Genomic DNA, 18,496 nt, shown 5'->3' on the forward strand with positions numbered 1-18,496 from the left:
TACAAAGGGAAGGATGGTGAGGGAGGACAGTAAGAGCATCATGATTCAGGGAAGTGCAGTGGGTCAGGCAGCTACCACGAAGCAGTGTGGGCAAGTCGCCAGATGGGCAGCAAGCTGTGACCTAGTGACAGACAAAGGATTCCCTGCCAAAAAGCAGACTCAAAGATTGTCTCATTGGCTGTCTTACAGAATCTGAACTTAGGTCAGGCAATGTTCTTTGTGCCATTGACTTGTGACAGCTTTGTTTGGTTTAATATAAGTGTGCTAGTCAACAATTAAGAACAAGCGTTTGACCCAAACAAATCTATTTCAAAATTAAACCCTGTCACTACAAAGTTGGGCTTGTTTTCTTAATTCTACACAGCTATTTTCCCTCATCTTTCAAAAGAGAGATAAAGATGTCTCTCTTATAGGGTTGTTGCAATCATTTAAATGTGATAATGTATTGAAATGCTTGGCACACACTAAGACATCAGGAATAATAACTGATAATATCTGTCATCGTCATTATCAATTACTTATCTGAAATAAATTTTTCTATAGCTTGTTCCAATTGTGATAGTTATTCAAAAGCAAGCTTCAGACAAATTAACATAGTTTGATAATTTGTGGGGTAATACAGTATTTTATTAGGTACATGTGAATGGTGGCAGATTAGCTTTGTCTGCCCCTTGATAAATTCTTGTTTAAAAGTGGCCGAGCTCCTGGATACATGCTCCCTAGATGAGGGCCGTGCCATGATTTGACGCCTGCTCAGAAATACTTCTGCTGCAGAGGTTTCCTGCCAAATCATCAAAGTTTTAGAAGACAGTATTTTCAGCCAACAAAGCACTTAAAAGAGGTGTTTCCAGTTTTGGAGGCAAGGCCAACTACAGGTGCAAAGTGGGTGATTAGCAAATGCAGCTGCTGAAAATGTTTTACCTATTAACCTTATACTTTTCCCTTGAAGTCAGAGGAGAAAGATGTTGGTTTAAATTATAATTGAAGTTTACCATCTAGATTTGGAGCATTGGACTGTGGTGGGAAAGATGGCCAGACCGAGGCTTTCGGCTCTCTCCATTCCACAGGCGAGGCTTGGGCTTTGCTCTGTAAACCATCTGAAAATGAGGTCCTCCCTTCTCGGGTCCAATTGCCCCAGGGCTTAGCTTCTGAACACAATCACGAGGCTCTGCCAGGACTTTGGTTAAGGCTCTTCCACTGCAGTTGCTGGCCTGGATGCCATTAACACAGATCCATTAGTCCCAGGAACCTGGCCTCTTTCAGCCTCTTGGGTCTTGTCTCCCTCCCTGCTTGTCCTAGGAAACTTTCCTCTCCTCCCCAGCGTGATCAGCAGTAAAAGCACTTAGGTTTCTTTCCCTGCATGATCTGCACTACGCCTTGGACAGAACTGCTTAGTAGTGCTTGGAGCACACACACTGTAAAGGAATTTGGGGATATGCTAATAAGGAAGCCCATAACCAAAAGCAAGAAGATTCACAATCAAATTGCAATAAATCTGCAGAGACTCCTTAAAGAACAAGACACACAGGAAAAGGCTGACTGCTGGAAAGACTGCTTTGCAAATGAATGGTACGGCTGCTGAATATTTGAAAAGACAGCAGTACCCTCAGAAGTACTAACCCAGCCATATATTAGCCCAAATGACTGGCCGATGAATGATAGTGCCATGTGTACAATCTCTCTCAGAAGAGTTTCTGGAAGGATTTGGGCTTAAATGCTGATGTGGAAAGCAAATAAAATGTTCCAACTGGCTTTTCCCTCTACCTCCTCAACCAACTGCCCCTGCCTCATTTCCCAAATTTGTATTCTCTCCTGTTTGCTTTGTCTACCTCAACAGTCTTGAACAGAACAGAGTTGCTAAGTAACATGTAACTCCATCACATTTTCATCCTAAAAGACCAAATTAGTATATCAGTGAATGCCATTTCCGTAGGATCACAATAAGTATGATTCATAAGTTAAGATTTTGAGGTTAAAAAGGAACACAAGAAGCACAATAATTTTGAATTAATTCATACGGATGGTTTAAAGAGATTACCTATACTCTATTTGTTGGATTCATTGAAGCTTAGGAGGTACTATATTATATTAGATGAAATTTTAAAGTGGCATTTCTCCTCAGGAAAACTCACAGGTCCGAAAGTATATGCTGGAGCACTTTTCTCATTACTTTTAATGTAACAAAGTTTTATTTTCCTCATTTAGTCTTCAATCAGTGATCCAGAGGCATAGCAGAACAAGACAATACTGTATGTCAGGTTAAATGCTGATCTTCTCAGTGCCAGGTTTAGGCTTTATAAGTGAAGAGCAAATAACTTTTTCTTCTTAGTTGCAGACAGAGTGTTGCTTAGCTGTTTGATTCTATGACAAGAAGAAATAGAAGTGTTCCAACTTAACAGTTGGTGCTTTTTTTTAAGACCCCTTTTTCTATTTACTTTAAGCCTAGTTCTTAAAACTCCAAGGGACCTTGGGATTCAATGGTAACAGAAAATCATGGGATCTAAAAGTGATGTGGGTAAGGACACATCATGCTTCTCAGAAGGCTATAACTTGCCCACTGTCCTGTGAGTGGGAGCTGAATTAATGGTTAAGGATTTGCAGATTTAGGCTCTGTATTCTTTCTGGATATAGATGGAAAACTAAGGAACAGAGATGGAGGATCCCATACAAGTAAGTTACAGAGGTAGACTAGCATAAATTCCTCAGTGACTCTTTGGCTCAGATTGAAAGAACTTTATTTTGAGAACTGAAGACAAACTGGGCTGGTTTATAGCCAAATTCCACTTTGGTTGGAGGTCACCTTAATTCCCCACTCGGCCTCACATCTGAATGTTCAACTATACAGACAACAGTGCTGGTCACTCAGGCCGTTTCAGGCAGCACAAAACTTGGGCTTTTATCAAGAAAGAGTTTAGGCTCCAGGGTCAGATGAATTCCTAGCTCTGCCATTTACTGGCTGTGTAACTTTAGGCAAACTGCTAAACTTCTCTCTTTAATACATTTTACTTTTTTTTTTTTTTTTTTGAGACAGAGTCTCGCTCTGTTGCCCAGGCTGGAATGCAGTGGCACAATCTTGGCTCACTGCAACCTCTGCTTCCGGGGTTCAAGCAATTCTCCTGCCTCAGCCTCCCCAGTAGCTGGGACTACAGGTGCCCGCCACCACGCCCGGCTAATTTTTTTGCATTTTTAGTAGAGATGGGGTTTCACCATGTTAGCCAGGATGTACATTATACTTTTTACCTCTCATGAGGATTATGAGTTTGGTATATGTAAAGTAAATAGGAGAGTTTGGGTCCCTATTAAGAGCTCAGAAAATATTAACTCCTATCCTTTCATTTGATGATCTGACTTTCAAAAGGCCTGTTCAATCACAGCTGCAAGGGGACTTAGAATCATCCAGCCCAATATCCTTATTTTACATGAGAACACTGCAGAGAAAGGAAGTGGCTTCTGACTTAATTTGTGACAGACCCAGGTCCCCAAATTGCTAGTTCAGGGTTTTCCTGTTTTATTTTGTTTGTGTTTTCTTATACTAGCCTCCCTCTAAATCAGCCTTTGCCCTTCTGAATAGATCACTTCTCACCTCCACTCCTACCACTGCGTTCAAGGGTTAAGCCACCATTATTGCTCTCACTGCAATAACCGACTAACTCATTTCCCTACTTCTATTCTTGCCTTCTTCAATCTATTTCCAACTTAACAGCTTAGAGTGCTTCTTTGCAAAGCATTATGCCCTCTCTCACTTCATCTCTTACTACTCTCACTCATCCAGCTTGTTACCCTACCCTGCTTGCTGTTCCTTGTGCATGTTGGCACACTCCAATCTCAGGTTTGGTGTTTTTTTTGGTTTTTTTTTTTGAGACAGAGTTTCACTCTTGTTACCCAAGCAGGAGTGCAATGGCGCGATCTTGGCTCACTGCAACCTCTGCCTCCTGGGTTCAAGCGATTCTTCTGCCTCAGCCTCCTGAGTAGCTGGGATTACAGGTGCGTGCCACCATGCCCAGCATGTATTTTTAGTAGAAACGGGGTTTCACCATGTTAGCCAGGCTGGTCTCAAACTCCTGACCTCAGGTGATCTGCCCGCCTCGGCCTCCCAAAGTGTTGGTATTACAGACGTGAGCCACCGTGCCCAGCCCAGTCTCAGGTTTTACATGTGCTATTTTCTTTACTTGGGATGCATTTCACCAGATATTTGCATGATATGCTCCCTCCTCTGGCACTTTCCATTTTCCTATTGCGCTTTCTCCCCAATGGGGCATTCACTACTTTATAACATATCCTGTATTTCTTTAGGTAGTGTTTGCCTACTTCAGTAGAGTGCAGACATTATGAGGGCACTGCTTGTTCACGGCTGTTTCTCCAGTGTCTAGAATGATGACTGACACAGAGGAGGTATCCAGTGAATGTGTGATGAGTGCATAAATGAGCAATGTGTCAACAGGATTTGTGGGATGTTCAAAAGAGTATGTTTCCTCAGGTGTTTTAGTCATATAATAAAACTAAGCAAATGTTCTATCCTTAATTAAATATGCTGTGGCAGCGGACTTTCCAACACATAAAAATTTACCTTTTTTTAAAAAAAAATCATAACCTGGTCATTTTGTATTTGCGTAGCTAAACCGACAGACATCTATCTTTCTTGAGTTAATTGTTAGGAAATACTCTGCAAAGCCAAACCAAAACCACAACCACTTTCTGAAAACTCTGTAAAGAATATATTTCTATTCTGGTGAATCAGGAGAAAATACATTTGTTTCATTCTGTCTCTTTCTGGGCTCTGAGAGAAACTTCAAAGAAAACAAAATGTAGACAGGAGGTCAGCTTTCATGAATCAGATTTCATCTTGATCGGCTTTTTATAGACCTATAGCAAAGTAGAGCCCTGAAAATTGTGTTAGGTAATGGGGATTCTGACAGACCCTTTAACTATGTGGAACTAGGAGGTTCTGCTATAATTCTGCTGCTTCAGATGAAAATTTCAAGTGTTTTCATTAGTTACAACAGCTGTTTCTATTATAGATAACAGATCTCAGAGGCGGTGATGCTGATATCAACTTCTACTGGGCTCAGAACACAGTGTAGCTTGTACAATTAGGTTTTTTTTTAATTATTTTTTTTTCTGCACACGCAAATTAACTCTGTAGCAGTAAAAGGAAATTACTTACTTGCTACCGGAATTGTCTGAAAGTGATACAATCATCTTTTGTAGAGTCACATTAACCAAATTAAAAGCCCTTGGGAAAAATTTGGCACCCTGTTCCTTCCCATTCACATCTTCCTCAAGACCTCTCATTTAGAAAGTGATGATCATTATCAGGGCTTTTAATTTGGAAAGATTGGCTGCTCACACCAGTGAGCCTTTGTAGATACCCAGTGGTTGGGTAGAGTGGCTGTACTGTGTTTCAGCCTTGGAGGCCTTGACTTTACTATCCTCCTGCTTGCTTGAATGTATGATTTCTAGCCTGGGACACACAGCCACAGTCCTGCTACTCTACATTGTTTCCAAGATGGTGCCATCATTTTATTCTCTCACTGAATACAAATATTAATCCTTCATTGAGAGGAGGTGGATTGATTCTTCCAACTCTTGGAACCTAAGCTGGCCTGTGACTGCTTTGATGAGTGGAATGTGGTGGGATTTGCTGTGCAAGTTCTAGGCTTACCCTTTAAGAGAATTGATGGTTTCTACTTCCTTTCTCTTAAAATACTCCCCTTCTTGAAACCCAGTTCATAGGAGCACATTCTGTGATGGATTTGCCACTATTTTGCCATGCTGTTTAAAGCCTAATTCACATAGAGAGGCCACGGTTAGGTACTCCAGTCAACTACCTCATTGATTAGTGTCAACTGTAAGCCACGTGAGTGAACCATCTTGGATTTCAGTCCATTTTAGCCTTCAGATGACTCCAGCCCCATGCATGGAAGCCATTTGACTAAACTGCATGAGATGCATTGAGTAAGAGCCACCTATAAGAGTTTGGTCAACTCAAAGAACTAACTGTGAGATAATTTTGAATTGTCGTTTTAAACTGCTACATTTGGAGTGGTTTGGTTTGTAACGCAGCAATAGATAACAACTGTAATGTCGCAAAATAGTGGCAAATCCATCATAGGATGTGCTCCTATGAACACAGGTATCAAAGATCTTTCAAGTGAGATGAAATTAGTTGTTGTTTACATGATATAGACAGATGTCATGTCAATCCTTATTGTATCTTTTTAGCTGGTCCCTAGAAGTTAATAATTGGATTATTGTTCTGTTACCGTTTGGATTTGTAAATACAAATATTTACTGTACAAATGCAATTTTTTGGGAGAGGTAATGCTCTACACCAGAGTACAGCAAATGCTTTTTTTTTTTTTTTTTTTTTTGAGATGGAGTCTCACTCTGTCGCCCAGGCTGGAGTGCAGTGGTGCGATCTTGGCTCACTGCAACCTCTGCCTCCTGGGTTCAAGCTATTCTGCTGCCTCAGCCTCCTGAGTAGCTGGGATTACAGGCATGTGCCAACACACCTGGCTAATTTTTGTATTTTTAGTAGAGATGGGGTTTCACCATGTTGGCCAGGCTGGTCTTGAACTCCTGACCTCGTGATCCGCCTGCCTTGGCCTTCCAAAGTGCGGGGGTTACAGGCGTGAGCCACTGCGCCCGGCCAGCAAATGTTTTCTGATGGTGCTAGATAGTAAATATTTCAGGCTTTGTGAGCTATTATGGTTTTTGTGGCTACTACTTAACTCAGTCAAGTTGACTTAGATAATATGTAAATAAATGGCATGGCTGTGTGAAATCAACTTTATTGACAAAAATAGATAACATACTAGATTTGACCTGCAGACTGTAGTTTGTTGACCCTTGTTCTAAACAACTATTTCTATAGCCAACAGAGATATGTGATTATATTGCTTGAGTCTCATGAGGACCGCGTTTGGCTGCTCTATGTCTAATTCCTCTTGCCAGTCCTTCTTAGTCTCTGTCATGGGCTTCTCCGCCTAAGTTTGAAATGTGCTCCTCAAGGCCCTCTTCTCTCCTTACTCTATTATACTCTTTCTAAGCCATGATTTCAGCTAATGACAATTTGCCAATGACTAAGAAATATCTATCTTTATTCAGTCTTTTATCCGGAACCCCAGGCTTTTGTATTTCCTGTTGGATGTCTTGCCAGCACCCTATGTGAACATAGGTGCACTTTTGTGCCAGTTGTTAACCTATAGCCTTGCAACTCCAAATCCGCTCTTTTATACTCAGCTCTGTGATAAATATGGCTGGGACTCTGCAATTCCATTTCTTTTTTTGCCAACTGTTAGATTCTGTCATCAGAGGGCATTAGAAGGAGAAAGAAGGGACTTGCTTCTTCTTTGCTTCTTGTTTACTTCTGTCTGCTTTAGGGTTCCTGGGAGTATCTCTTCAACAAACCTTCAATCAGAAACATACTTTCTTTTCTGTAGTAGCAGCCAAATTTAGTTTTTCCAAAAGTTGCAAACTACATCCATTACTACCCGCCTCCCCATCACTTCCCATAGCACCGGTGGGTCAGTGGCCCCTTCTTGGAGGTTTGGGTCCCAGCCCTTCAGGACTCTAACCTCAGGGACACCAGTACCAGCTGAGCAGCACCTTCTAGTGGGGAGTCTGAGTTTTGGCTTAGTAGGGTCCCTGCTCCAAGTTTCTAAGTTTTAGCCATTCCAACTTCTCTTTGATTCCCCAGCCCGAAGACATGGTGGCTGCTTTCTTTAATGGTTTTCTTTGTGACAACTTACTGTTCTCCTTTGCTTCTTCAGTTACCTAATTAACAACTTCATAAGTTACTTAACCATTCTTTATATTAAATTTCCATTCATATATCTGGCATGGTTTCTTTCTCCCAACTGAACTCTAAAGGCATTTATATTCTTGGCCAAAAGCTGCTCCTATGAGAGTGTCTTCTTCTTTAGTAAGTGGCACCAGCAAACCTTTCCCTATTCCCTGCTCAATTGCTCAAGCAAGTATCTAGGCATCATTCTTAACCTTTTCTATTCTCTCAACTCCCAGATCCCGTCAGTTGAACAAGGCCTATAGATGTGGCTTCCTGAATATTTCTTAGGTCCGTCTGCTTTCTCTTCTTCTCTGTGCCCACAACCCTAAACCAAGACACCAGCATATCTCACCTGGATGATGATCCCTACTTTATAACTGACTTCCCCACATTTCTGTAGCCCCTCAATCTCTTCTCCCCACCACAGCCCTAAAGATGTCTTAAAAACATTTTCTAGTTAAATATACTCTAAAACATTCCAAACCTAATTTATAAGTCCTTCTGTAATTTCTCCTGCCTCTGCACTTCATTTTGAAATATCTTCTGTACGTTTTGGTTAGTTTTTGAATGTGCCATGCTTTTTTAAAAAACACTTCAGTACGAAGTGGTCCCTCTGTTTAGAAATATCCCCTTTTACCTGGAAAACCACTACACATTCTTTAAATGTTGTATAAATATCATTTCCTTAGAGGCAGTGTTTCTGACCTCCCAGACAAGGCTATTCTGCCATTTGTTTCCATAGATCATTGAACATCCCCTTTATTTTGCAATATTCAGTTAGCCCATAAGTAGCTTTGTAGATCATAAGGACCATACAGGCAAGAGCTGTGCCTGTCTTGCTGAGCACAATATTTCCAATATCTAACTATTTTTTCTGGCATGGTAGATATGTATTCAACACATATTTGCTGACAGTCAATTTCTGTTTTTTTTTGTACATACAGTGGACTCTTGTGCAACATGGGTTTGAAATGTGTAGGTCCATTTATAGGCATATTTTCTTCTGCCTTTGCCACCACTGAGACAGCAAGACCAATCACCTCCTCAGCCAATTCGACATGAAGACAACAAGGGTGAAGACCTTCACTTCCACTGAATGAATAGTAAATATATTTTCTCTTCATTATGATTGTCTTAATAACATTTTCTTTTTTCTAGCTTACATTATTGTAAGAATACAGTATATAATACATATATACAATACGTGTGAATCAACGCTTTATGTTATCATAAGGCTTTCAGTCAATAGTAGGCTATTGGTAGTTAAGTTTTTAGGGAGCCAAAAGCTAATTGTAGATTTTTGACTGTGCTCCTAACCACCACGTTGTTCAAGGGTCAACTGTATATCACAGGGCCTCTGAGTTCATTACAAAAGACACGTGTTTCCTCAGGTGCTCCAGAATCCCTTAGGGTTGGCTTTTAAACTGAAGGTTCTTTTGTTTGTTTCACATCTCCTGGTGCCAGTCTCCCCTGGTGGGTTCTTACAGTGATGGGAGGAAGATGAATGGGGAGTTGATTGATCAGAACTTAATACTTTGAGTTTGACTGGAGAACCGAGATTACTAACTTTCACATTTTCAGAAGGTCCTGTCGTGTCACACAAGTCTCCTGAGTACTTGGGTCCAGGTGCATCTTGGCACTTCCTGCATTTAAACCCCAGCAGCCAATGATGGGATGTTCCTCTATTTCTAACAATTAGTATGTTAGTCCTTTACTAAAAACATCAATGTGCTAGTTTCTTTGTAGTTCCCTGAAATGTAGTCATTATTCCTCAAGTTAAAAAAGTGGAAATATAGTTGAGGAGTGGACTAAAACACTGATGAAAGGGCTTTAAAGAATTATAAAACCGAGAACGAAGGCGCAGATAATGAAAATAGGATATGAAAATGAGCATGATAATGAAGAAAAATCACGAAAGCATATGAACACAGCCTGTTGGAAAAGAAGCAGATTAAATAAATCCATATTTGATTTTGGTCACACTTCCAGGGAGAGAGCTGCATTTATTTTAAAAAGGAAAACAAAAAAACAAACCAAAGAACTTGGGTTTCTTTTTATCCTCCAAACAGATTTGACCCAAAATGGACATTTTCTTTGAGAATAATAGATCTTTTTCCTTCAGCTCAAAGTTTTACCTTTTGGATCGTATTCCACACACGTTCATTATTGTTTCTTCTTCCTTCAAGGGTGTCCATAGCATCTGCCATTAGTGACTGCAGCTGTGGCACCAAGATAAAAATTATCAGTGTGGAATTCACACAGAAATAACTTCTCTAAATACACAGATTAAAACCTAATTAAACAATCATTTGTACGCTGATGATTTTATTACTCATCTTTCCTACAATGAATATTGCCACCTCATCTTTGCTTGTCATTGCCGAATATTATTGCAGATATAAAATACTGAAACAATGAAAAGATTCTTCTCGAAAATTTGTAGAAAACATATAGGTTTTAATGTAGTAAGTGTTGATGTTTTGTGAAAAACAGATTGGGGTTGTAAAGAATGAAGGCAGTAGTTAATTCTCTCAGGAAATGGCATGTAGTACATGAAGGCATTTTAGCGTTTTCTCCTGAGGCTAATGTATCATAATTCTAGGTATCAAGCAAAAGCTCACCAGAGGACAATACTGCAATTATGCTGTTTTATTGCCTCTTAAAGAATCAGGCTCATTTAACTTCTTTTACTGTTTTTTTCTTTGTTAAAATTTTAAAATAGCCAAGTTTTTTTTTATTTTTAGGTCCCATTCGAAGGCAAGTTTTAAACATTCTAACCTTTGCCCCAAACAGGCACCTGCTGTACTCTAATGTGAAAGTATCCTGTACACATGGTGTGTATTTGACCACAAAAGTGAAATGAAGTTACATCAAGCCATGTGCTATTCAAAGGTTAAAAAAAGTTCTTAAAAAATACCAGTTCAGTTCACTATGACATCAAATAGTAATGGACCTTAGATAATCTTTCTTTGGTTTAGATATTGCAGCGTGTAAGCAGGAGGAGAGATAATTGAGTCACTCAAAATCTTCTATTAAGCAATCACTGTTTAGATAGCAGCATACAGGGTATTACTAGGATTAATTCTCTAGGTTAACCCACACTTGTAAGTTGCAAAGTAAAATCTATTATTGAAGGTCATGAAACCTTATAAGATATATAATTTTAAAATGCTTGGCATACAGATATACATCCACACATATTTAAATATTTTTCTGCTGGGTATGTAAGTACAAAAATATCCAATGAAATTTCATTTTATAGGGTTTCAAATAGAGAAAAATTACACTTTAGAAAGGAATGTCAATAATGCCAGTTTGAGGCTGTTTGTATATATTTTGAAAAATAAGTATTTCCAGTAAAAAAAAAAATATAGATGTGTGATTAAGAAGACTTAAGTGCAGAGAATTCCCCTGTATTTTTCATTTAAATCTTGAATGTGCTTTTCAGGAAGACAGGATCAACATTTTGCCAGCTTCTTAAATTAACATTTTCTTTGCTTCCCCTTATCTCAGAGGAGTATTAATCATCTAAAATAGGCTATAATATGCACTTTGAAAGCTCCATACTTACTATACTTCTGAGTGCCTTGTGAATGGCAGGATAAACACTTAACCTTTTAGAAGGTGTTCTTTTGCACACAACCATAAAGTTTAGAAAATATTATTGCCAGTTTTGACTTGGTAATTCCTTGATTCATAGACTTATTTCATAGTTTTCATCTTTAGTATGCATAGTTTTATTATTTGGCTAGTCATACAACTTCCTATGCTTACTCTGAATATCAGTATTTATTTAACATGCTTTTAGCAGGTTTAGATGAACATTATAAATGTTGGCAGTTCATTTCTTGAGTAAATCTTAAAAAGCTCAAAGGGGGAGGGTTTGTTTAGTTATCTGAAAATTACGGGTAATCAGTTTGGGCTGTTCTCATCATTACTATGTGAATTCAATTCAGGGCTATAATTAGTTTTAGCTGCTCTCGATTAAAGCTTCTAAGTAAAGGGCCTTTCCCTACAACACACTAGGAGCTTCATATAGAGTAAATTTTACCTTTCCTTGAACAGGCAGCACACTGTTTAGTAAACTGTTTTTCAAATGAGGTGCTATCATTTCTAATATTAATTATGGTTATAATGTGCACATCTGTCTGAAGATTATTTCTGTGAGAATCCCTTCAACTAGTTTTTGCCTGGGTCTGTGTGTGGCTAAAGTGTCTGGTTTTCTGAATAAACTCATCAATTCAGCTAAAAAAACCCCATCTATTTTGACTAGCTACGTTTTCCCTTCAAATAAACAACTTTTGTTGATTTATCTAAGTGTACTAGTGTTGGCACTGCCAATATCTATTTTAACCCTAGAAGTGATTAAGGAAACTCTAAAGATGATTTTGTAGGGTCATTTTTCTATACAGCAATTACTCTTTTGTCCTCTCACTTTTTCATAAAAGAGAATCATATATCAATATATCTTGGAGTTTATTAAACAATCTCATTTTACCAAAAACCAGAAGCCTGACACATGATATAAATAACCAGCCCCTTTCTATGTTTTTACACATCACAACGTTTTTGCTGTAATAATGGAAGCTAGTTAATGTGAGCAAATAAAAGCCAGACACACACCTTCCTACATTTTTCAGTTTTGCCATTAGAATGCTTCAAGAAGGTTTGGGAGTTTGCCCTCAGGCTACATTTATTACCACAGGTTTCTTTTTTTTTTTTTCCCCCAGACCGTATCACTTTTCTGTTGGCTCTGGGCCTATGAAACCTTTAAACAAAGAAAAATACTTACCAATTCTGCCTCCTGTTGACTGATGTCCCGTAGGTAGGGAATGGTTGCTAGCTCTGCCATTGCTTGATTAATCACCTGGGACTGCTCCTTTACTCTCTGCAGCTGGCTGAGGAGGCTGGCATATTGCAACTTCTCCATCACACCTGAGGATGCAGGAAAACTCCCCTAGTCTCAAAGTAAAAGAAATGTTTTAGAACAAAACCACGGAAATAGACCTCTCCCCAGGGTTGGAAGTCAGGGCTTGTGATAATGTATTTACATCTTTTGAAATAACGGAATCTAGTACAAATACATGTTTCCTTCTACCATTTTACAGAATTGTCTTATACGTCTTTTTCTAGTAGGTAAATATACATAAAAGGGAGCCCTTTGGAGAACTGTTGAGACGGATTTGCTGATTGTCTTGCATTAGGGAGCTAGGCTGAGGGGAAAAGAGAGGACTAAATTTGAATCTGCACTTCACTCACCCAGGAGTGATCCCACAGAGCTGTGTCTGCCTAGAAGGGGCGACTTTATCTATATCACCAAAGCATCATAAAAGGTAAGAGTTGCCTACTATCTTGTTTATCTGAAAGAAAATTTTTTAACGCAAGTTGAATCTTGACAAACGTTGTATAAGTTGAATTCTGTTTACCCCAATAGCTTACATGAAACCTCTAAGCTCTGCTTTTATTTCCAGTTCTTATTGGATAGCCTTGCACAGTCTCCTTTTCTTTTTGACTAGCTTCCCTCTGTCTACCGGGACCATTTCAACAACTAACATGTTCCATCTTGACACAGACTACTGTGTGCCTTTGTAAGGACTGCCAACTCCCATGGCATTTTGGGCTTTCTTAAGTTGGGGCGCATTTAGAAAAAAGTGGCCCACCAAGGTGCCTGTTACTGCCATCCACAAAAGAGGAGACATTATCTTCTATAAAAATGTTTAATACAAATTGTAATGCTTGATAGGAGAGGCAACGTTAGTCATGAAATTCTTAAGTTTATCTTTAAGAAAAAGTACTTTGGATTTGGGGGTATATAAGGGTTAACATAAAAGCCTTGAGTTTCTGCTGCATTTAGAGGGTGATGAGAAATGGGAATTCAAAAGAGGACTTAGTTTGGCAATTGCATTTTACATCCTGGTGCTCAGAAGAGAAGTGACCAAGTGCCCCTTTAGAGCAGGGGCCCCCTGGACTGCCTACACCAGAATCACTACGCTCGCTTGTGGACTTGGCAGTTAGCAAACTGAATACTGGGCTTCACCCAATCACAATCTCTTGTTATGTGGCCCTAGAAATACAAATTTCAGCTGGGTGCCTCCCCAAATATTCAAATATCTCAAACAGAAGTTTGAGACAAACCACCACCTTAAAGCTTAGTATCTGAGTAAAGACTATTTCAGTTTGCGCATACTTATGAAACAGAATTTCTTCTAGAAATTAGAGAAGGCAGACATATAATTTCACTTTCTTAAGAGAATCTCCTCTAAGGAGAAAAACTGCTAGAAACTAATATTACTGAACTTCAACTTAAAATTAGAAAGCACTTCTTTTTGAAAGGCCACACTCGTATTCTGACTGACAGCAACCTCTGGAAGCTGACATTTTTCTAGAATCTTGGAAATAAAGGCTGGCACCATCGTGCTGTATCTGCTTTATTTGTCCCTAACACCTACATATGCTGTTCAGTGAATGTCTTCGTACTCACACATTTGTTCTTTCTGATTAATCATTTATCTGAAAATCTATAAATCTATAAGACTGATGATTGCAAATGGTAGGTATGGGGTTCCTTCCTGAATTGATGAAAAACCTAGCCTACCCATCAGTTTAAACATGTAGCTAAACAATGGCATTCTGTCAAATAGAGGAAAGCAAGTTGGAGGAGAAACGGTTTTCATTCTGAAGAAAAATTGCTTTCTTTGTCCTTCTTTAAAATAAACAATGGGGCTAGTTGTAGGAAAGTGGTGTAGTGACTCAACCCTAAAGAGCAGAAACAACTGCAGGCTGCTCAGGAACATAATCTATCAGTGTAATTTTCCAAAACATCAGGAAAATAAACATAGTGGAAGGCAACAGTTTTAGCCTGATTGTTGGATGCGTAACAAAACAGGAAGTGCTCTATTTGAATAAGATAACAGGGAAAGAATACAGTTGACTGCTAATAGTCACCCCTCCTCCCCCCGAAGCCAAACGCGGTTTTGGTTATCAGGAAACTGTAGATTAATATTTTACCTATCCAAGATAGGGGTTTTTGAAAGACAAAGTGAAAAAGAAATAAAACTGATATCTAATGTGGCAGAAATGTTTTAATGCTGTTGCTTTAAGGAAATACAGAAAATAATAAAAAATAGGAATTAGCTTAAATATCTAATGCTAACAAGGGCTAAATCTAAAGGCGGGAGGGAAGTCTCCCTCCCAGTGAGACTTCAGGAATGATCAAAGGGCTCCTTAGCTGCTGGAGAGAGTGTAATAAAGTGGCCACGATTGAAGCTAAAACCTCACACAGGTACAATGAGGGCTAGGTAATAGCAAGTTCAAGTGAAGGTTTCAGTCAGAGAATTGTCAAGATTTAATAGCAGTTACAAATAAATATTTGGCAAATAAGTGGCACTATATTATACTGCTGAAAAGCGGAGTCCAAGTATTTGGAATGTATTTCCATTTGGCATAAGATATAGAAACATTCATTGCAAAAAAGGGGTAGGAAACACTTATTATTGTTCATTTCAAATGTGCATATGTAAACATTTTTTATGCTTCACTTGGAAGAAATTAAAAGTAAAATTAATGAAGTATTAAAAACATGGTTAGTTAGGTCATTTTTTGGCAAGTCATCCTGTGAAGGCGGCTTCATGCATGGCAAGAGATTTGATTATTTTAACTCTTTAACATTTAGCCCAGAAAGCACAGTACATAAGGTTTGAAACTACAGCAGCCAATAAAGTTAATGAATGGAAAAGTATAGTGCCATCCAGTAGCATGTGAAATAATTAGGACAAAAATCCAGAAAATGAAAAATACCATAGCAGCAGGGCTGCTGGCTGAATGGGGTTGACGTTCAGTAGGATTAGAAGTCACCAGCAAGATTGTATCATATTGTAGATTATAACTCTTAAAATGCTAGAATCATCCTTGTTTGGCCATGTATTGTGTACCTAGTAGACTAATCTACAAAGATAAGGAAACCAGGGTCAGAAGTGTAAAGAGAATCATTGTCTGACACATAGAAACCTCTCTGGGACCAGGAAACGTATTTACCAACTGTATTCACCACCTCATAGCAAGAGTTGAAAATTCATGTTCTTTAGCAAGCTTTTTACAGTTAATTTTTGGAGTGTAATTTGTACATTATATGTTCATTTTAATTTTTTTTTATTTTTTATTTTTTATTTTTTTGAGGCAGAGTCTTGCTCTGTTGCACAGGCTGGAGTGCAGTGGTGTGATCTTGGCCCACTGCAGACTCTGCCTCCCAGGTTCAAGCAATTCTCTTGCTTCAGCCTCCTGAATAGCTGGGACTACAGGCGTGCGCCACCACATCTGACTATTTTTTTTTGTGTTTGTGTGTGTGTTTTTAATAGAGACAGAGTCTCACCATGTTGGTCAGGCTGGTCTCAAACTCCTGGCCTCAAGTTATCCACCCACCTCGGCCTCCCAAAGTGCTGGGATTACAGGCGTGAACCACTGCGCCCAGCCTATATGTTCATTTTTTAAAAATTGAATCCAGCTATGGAATCATTCCTATGTTGTGTGTTATGCATGTTTTGCCTCTGGCAAGGATCATACTTTTAAATCAAAGAGATGTAATATGATTTAGTAAAAGAATATTGGCACAATATTCTGAAGCTCTGATTTTGAGCCCTAGCTGTGTGAACTTGAATATATCACTACTCTGAGCCACAGTTTCCTCATTGGTAAAATGAAGGTGACACAATGTCACCAAATTGTGAGGGTCAAATTAGAGAATGTGAGGGAAAAGTGCTTTTTAAATTGCAGAGCACTATGCATGTGCTTCTCCTAAACCATAGTTCCAAAGTGGAAATTTCTGCATGCAGTCAGCACCTAGTTAATGACCAGGACTGCTCTGTATTTTAAAAAAGATATGTTTGAGTAAAGAAAACTTCTTGACTATCAAATATTTCAAGGGTTTGGAAGCAAGAGTGTTTTGTTAGCTTTAGAAGAAAATTTTACTCACTTTATATTTAAAATGATTTGGTTGAGAGTAAGTTGCTATACTATCTCTTTATATGTAATTTGTGGAGAACAAACATATGTATCTTTTAGTTTAATGGAGAAAAATTGAAAATTAGGGCAGCCAAAAAATATTCCCTATGATATTATAATTTAGTGTATTATTGACAAGTTAACTTTTTTCTAATTAGATATTAGGTAGGTATTATAAACCTAATATTTACAAAGTGACTAAATATTCAATATGTTTAGGTAACAGATCATGAGAATTCTTGGCATTGTTTAAGTATTGTTTAGAAATCTACATATTTATCATTATTTATGTGACAGTATAAATGTGATAATAAAACATTGTATAACTGATTCTGGTCATGGTATTATGTCAAGGACTAGTATCATCTTTTGGGTCTCCTGCTGTTATGAATGCTGAAGTTTTAATGCATTGTATTTTCATATTCCAAGCCCATTTTCATTAAATAACTTTGTCCAAATGAATTAAACATCTCTGAACGTATATGGTATGAGGCAAAGTATATTTCCTAGCCATTAGTTCCACTTTTTTTGTTTTTGTCTTTTTTTTTTTTTTCCATTTTGGGTAGAATGGGGTCTCACTATGTTGTCCAGGCAGGTCTTGAATTTCTGGGCTCAAGCTGTCCTTCCATTTCTGCCTCCCTAAGTGCTGGGATTACAGGCATTTTTTTCCTAGCCATTAGGCCTTGATGAAAATGTGACATTCTACTAGGGTAAAGAGTTGTCTGTTTGAAACAGACAACAGAAATGTAAACTAAAGCCTTAGCCACTAGTATTAAGGATGACTGAAAAATCTAAAATTCTTTAAGATAAATGTGTTGCACAAGACACTGGTCACTCACTGTCTTCTAATGGAAGTGTCTTTGATATTGGCTCTGTTCTACCAAGACATGTGAGGCTGCTTGTCACACGAGCATGGTCACAGCCTGCTGTCAACAAGACTGCAGTCCTGAGTCCAGTTCATGGCTGGAAACGGCATCTCAAATCCTGCCTGAGTGAAGGGATCTGAGCAAATCACTGATCAAAGGAAAGTAAGCTAAGGAAAAAAAAAATCAAAATTCACAGAACACGAGTGGAATCTTCATATTAGAAGAAAAATAGGTAATTTCAAACTACACAGCTTGGATAAAGAAAAAAAAAAAGGTCTGTAAAACAGTCTCTTTGTCAAAGCAAACCAAAACCAATACAAGTAATTAAAGCTAAAATTCTTAATACTTTACAAAGTGCTTCAAGAACATGGATTATGTACTTATGGTTCGCAACAACTCTGTGAAGTGGGCCTGGCAGTTATCAGCCTATTTTATAAATGAGAAAAAAATAGTTCAGAGGTTAAGTGACTTGCCCTAGGGTTACTTGGCCAGAGCATGGCCTTGGGCAAAAGTCTTTGTCTACACGTATCACAAATTAGGGTAACAAATAATGACAGTTCAATGCCTAAGTATTCAAGTGAATGTCATTTGATATCTGACAAGAAAAAAAGAACATGGTACCGTGTAGGAATAATTTCTAGTCACCAATTCATTATTTGCTTCATTAAGCTAGTTTACCTTTGCAGCCAATTTTATCAATCCTCCCTTATGAAGCTGTGGCTGAGCAAATAATAAGAAACCTAGTACCTGATATTTAGATATATTTGTGATCCCTGGGCACTTTCAGGCTTACCTACTTCAATTTCATTAAAACTCTTTGAAACAATCTTCCAAAAACTGTTATTTC

The 18,496-nt window shown here is 38.4% G+C and overlaps 1 protein-coding gene across 1 annotated transcript in view; it reads right to left on the reverse strand.

Annotated features, from left to right (window-relative positions):
• SPATA16 (spermatogenesis associated 16) overlaps positions 1 to 18,496 on the reverse strand; it is a 251,553-nt gene that overhangs the window by 14,387 nt on the left and 218,670 nt on the right. The window contains exons 9-10 of the mRNA XM_004038022.5: positions 12,579 to 12,743; positions 9,922 to 10,005 (exon numbers count right to left, since the gene is read on the reverse strand). Of these exons, the coding sequence (XP_004038070.4) occupies positions 9,922 to 10,005; positions 12,579 to 12,743 (249 nt within the window). The remainder of the gene's footprint in view (positions 1 to 9,921; positions 10,006 to 12,578; positions 12,744 to 18,496) is intronic.

This window comes from Gorilla gorilla, chromosome 2, assembly GCF_029281585.2.
Source record: "Gorilla gorilla gorilla isolate KB3781 chromosome 2, NHGRI_mGorGor1-v2.1_pri, whole genome shotgun sequence".
NCBI classification, from domain to species: Eukaryota; Metazoa; Chordata; class Mammalia; order Primates; family Hominidae; genus Gorilla; species Gorilla gorilla.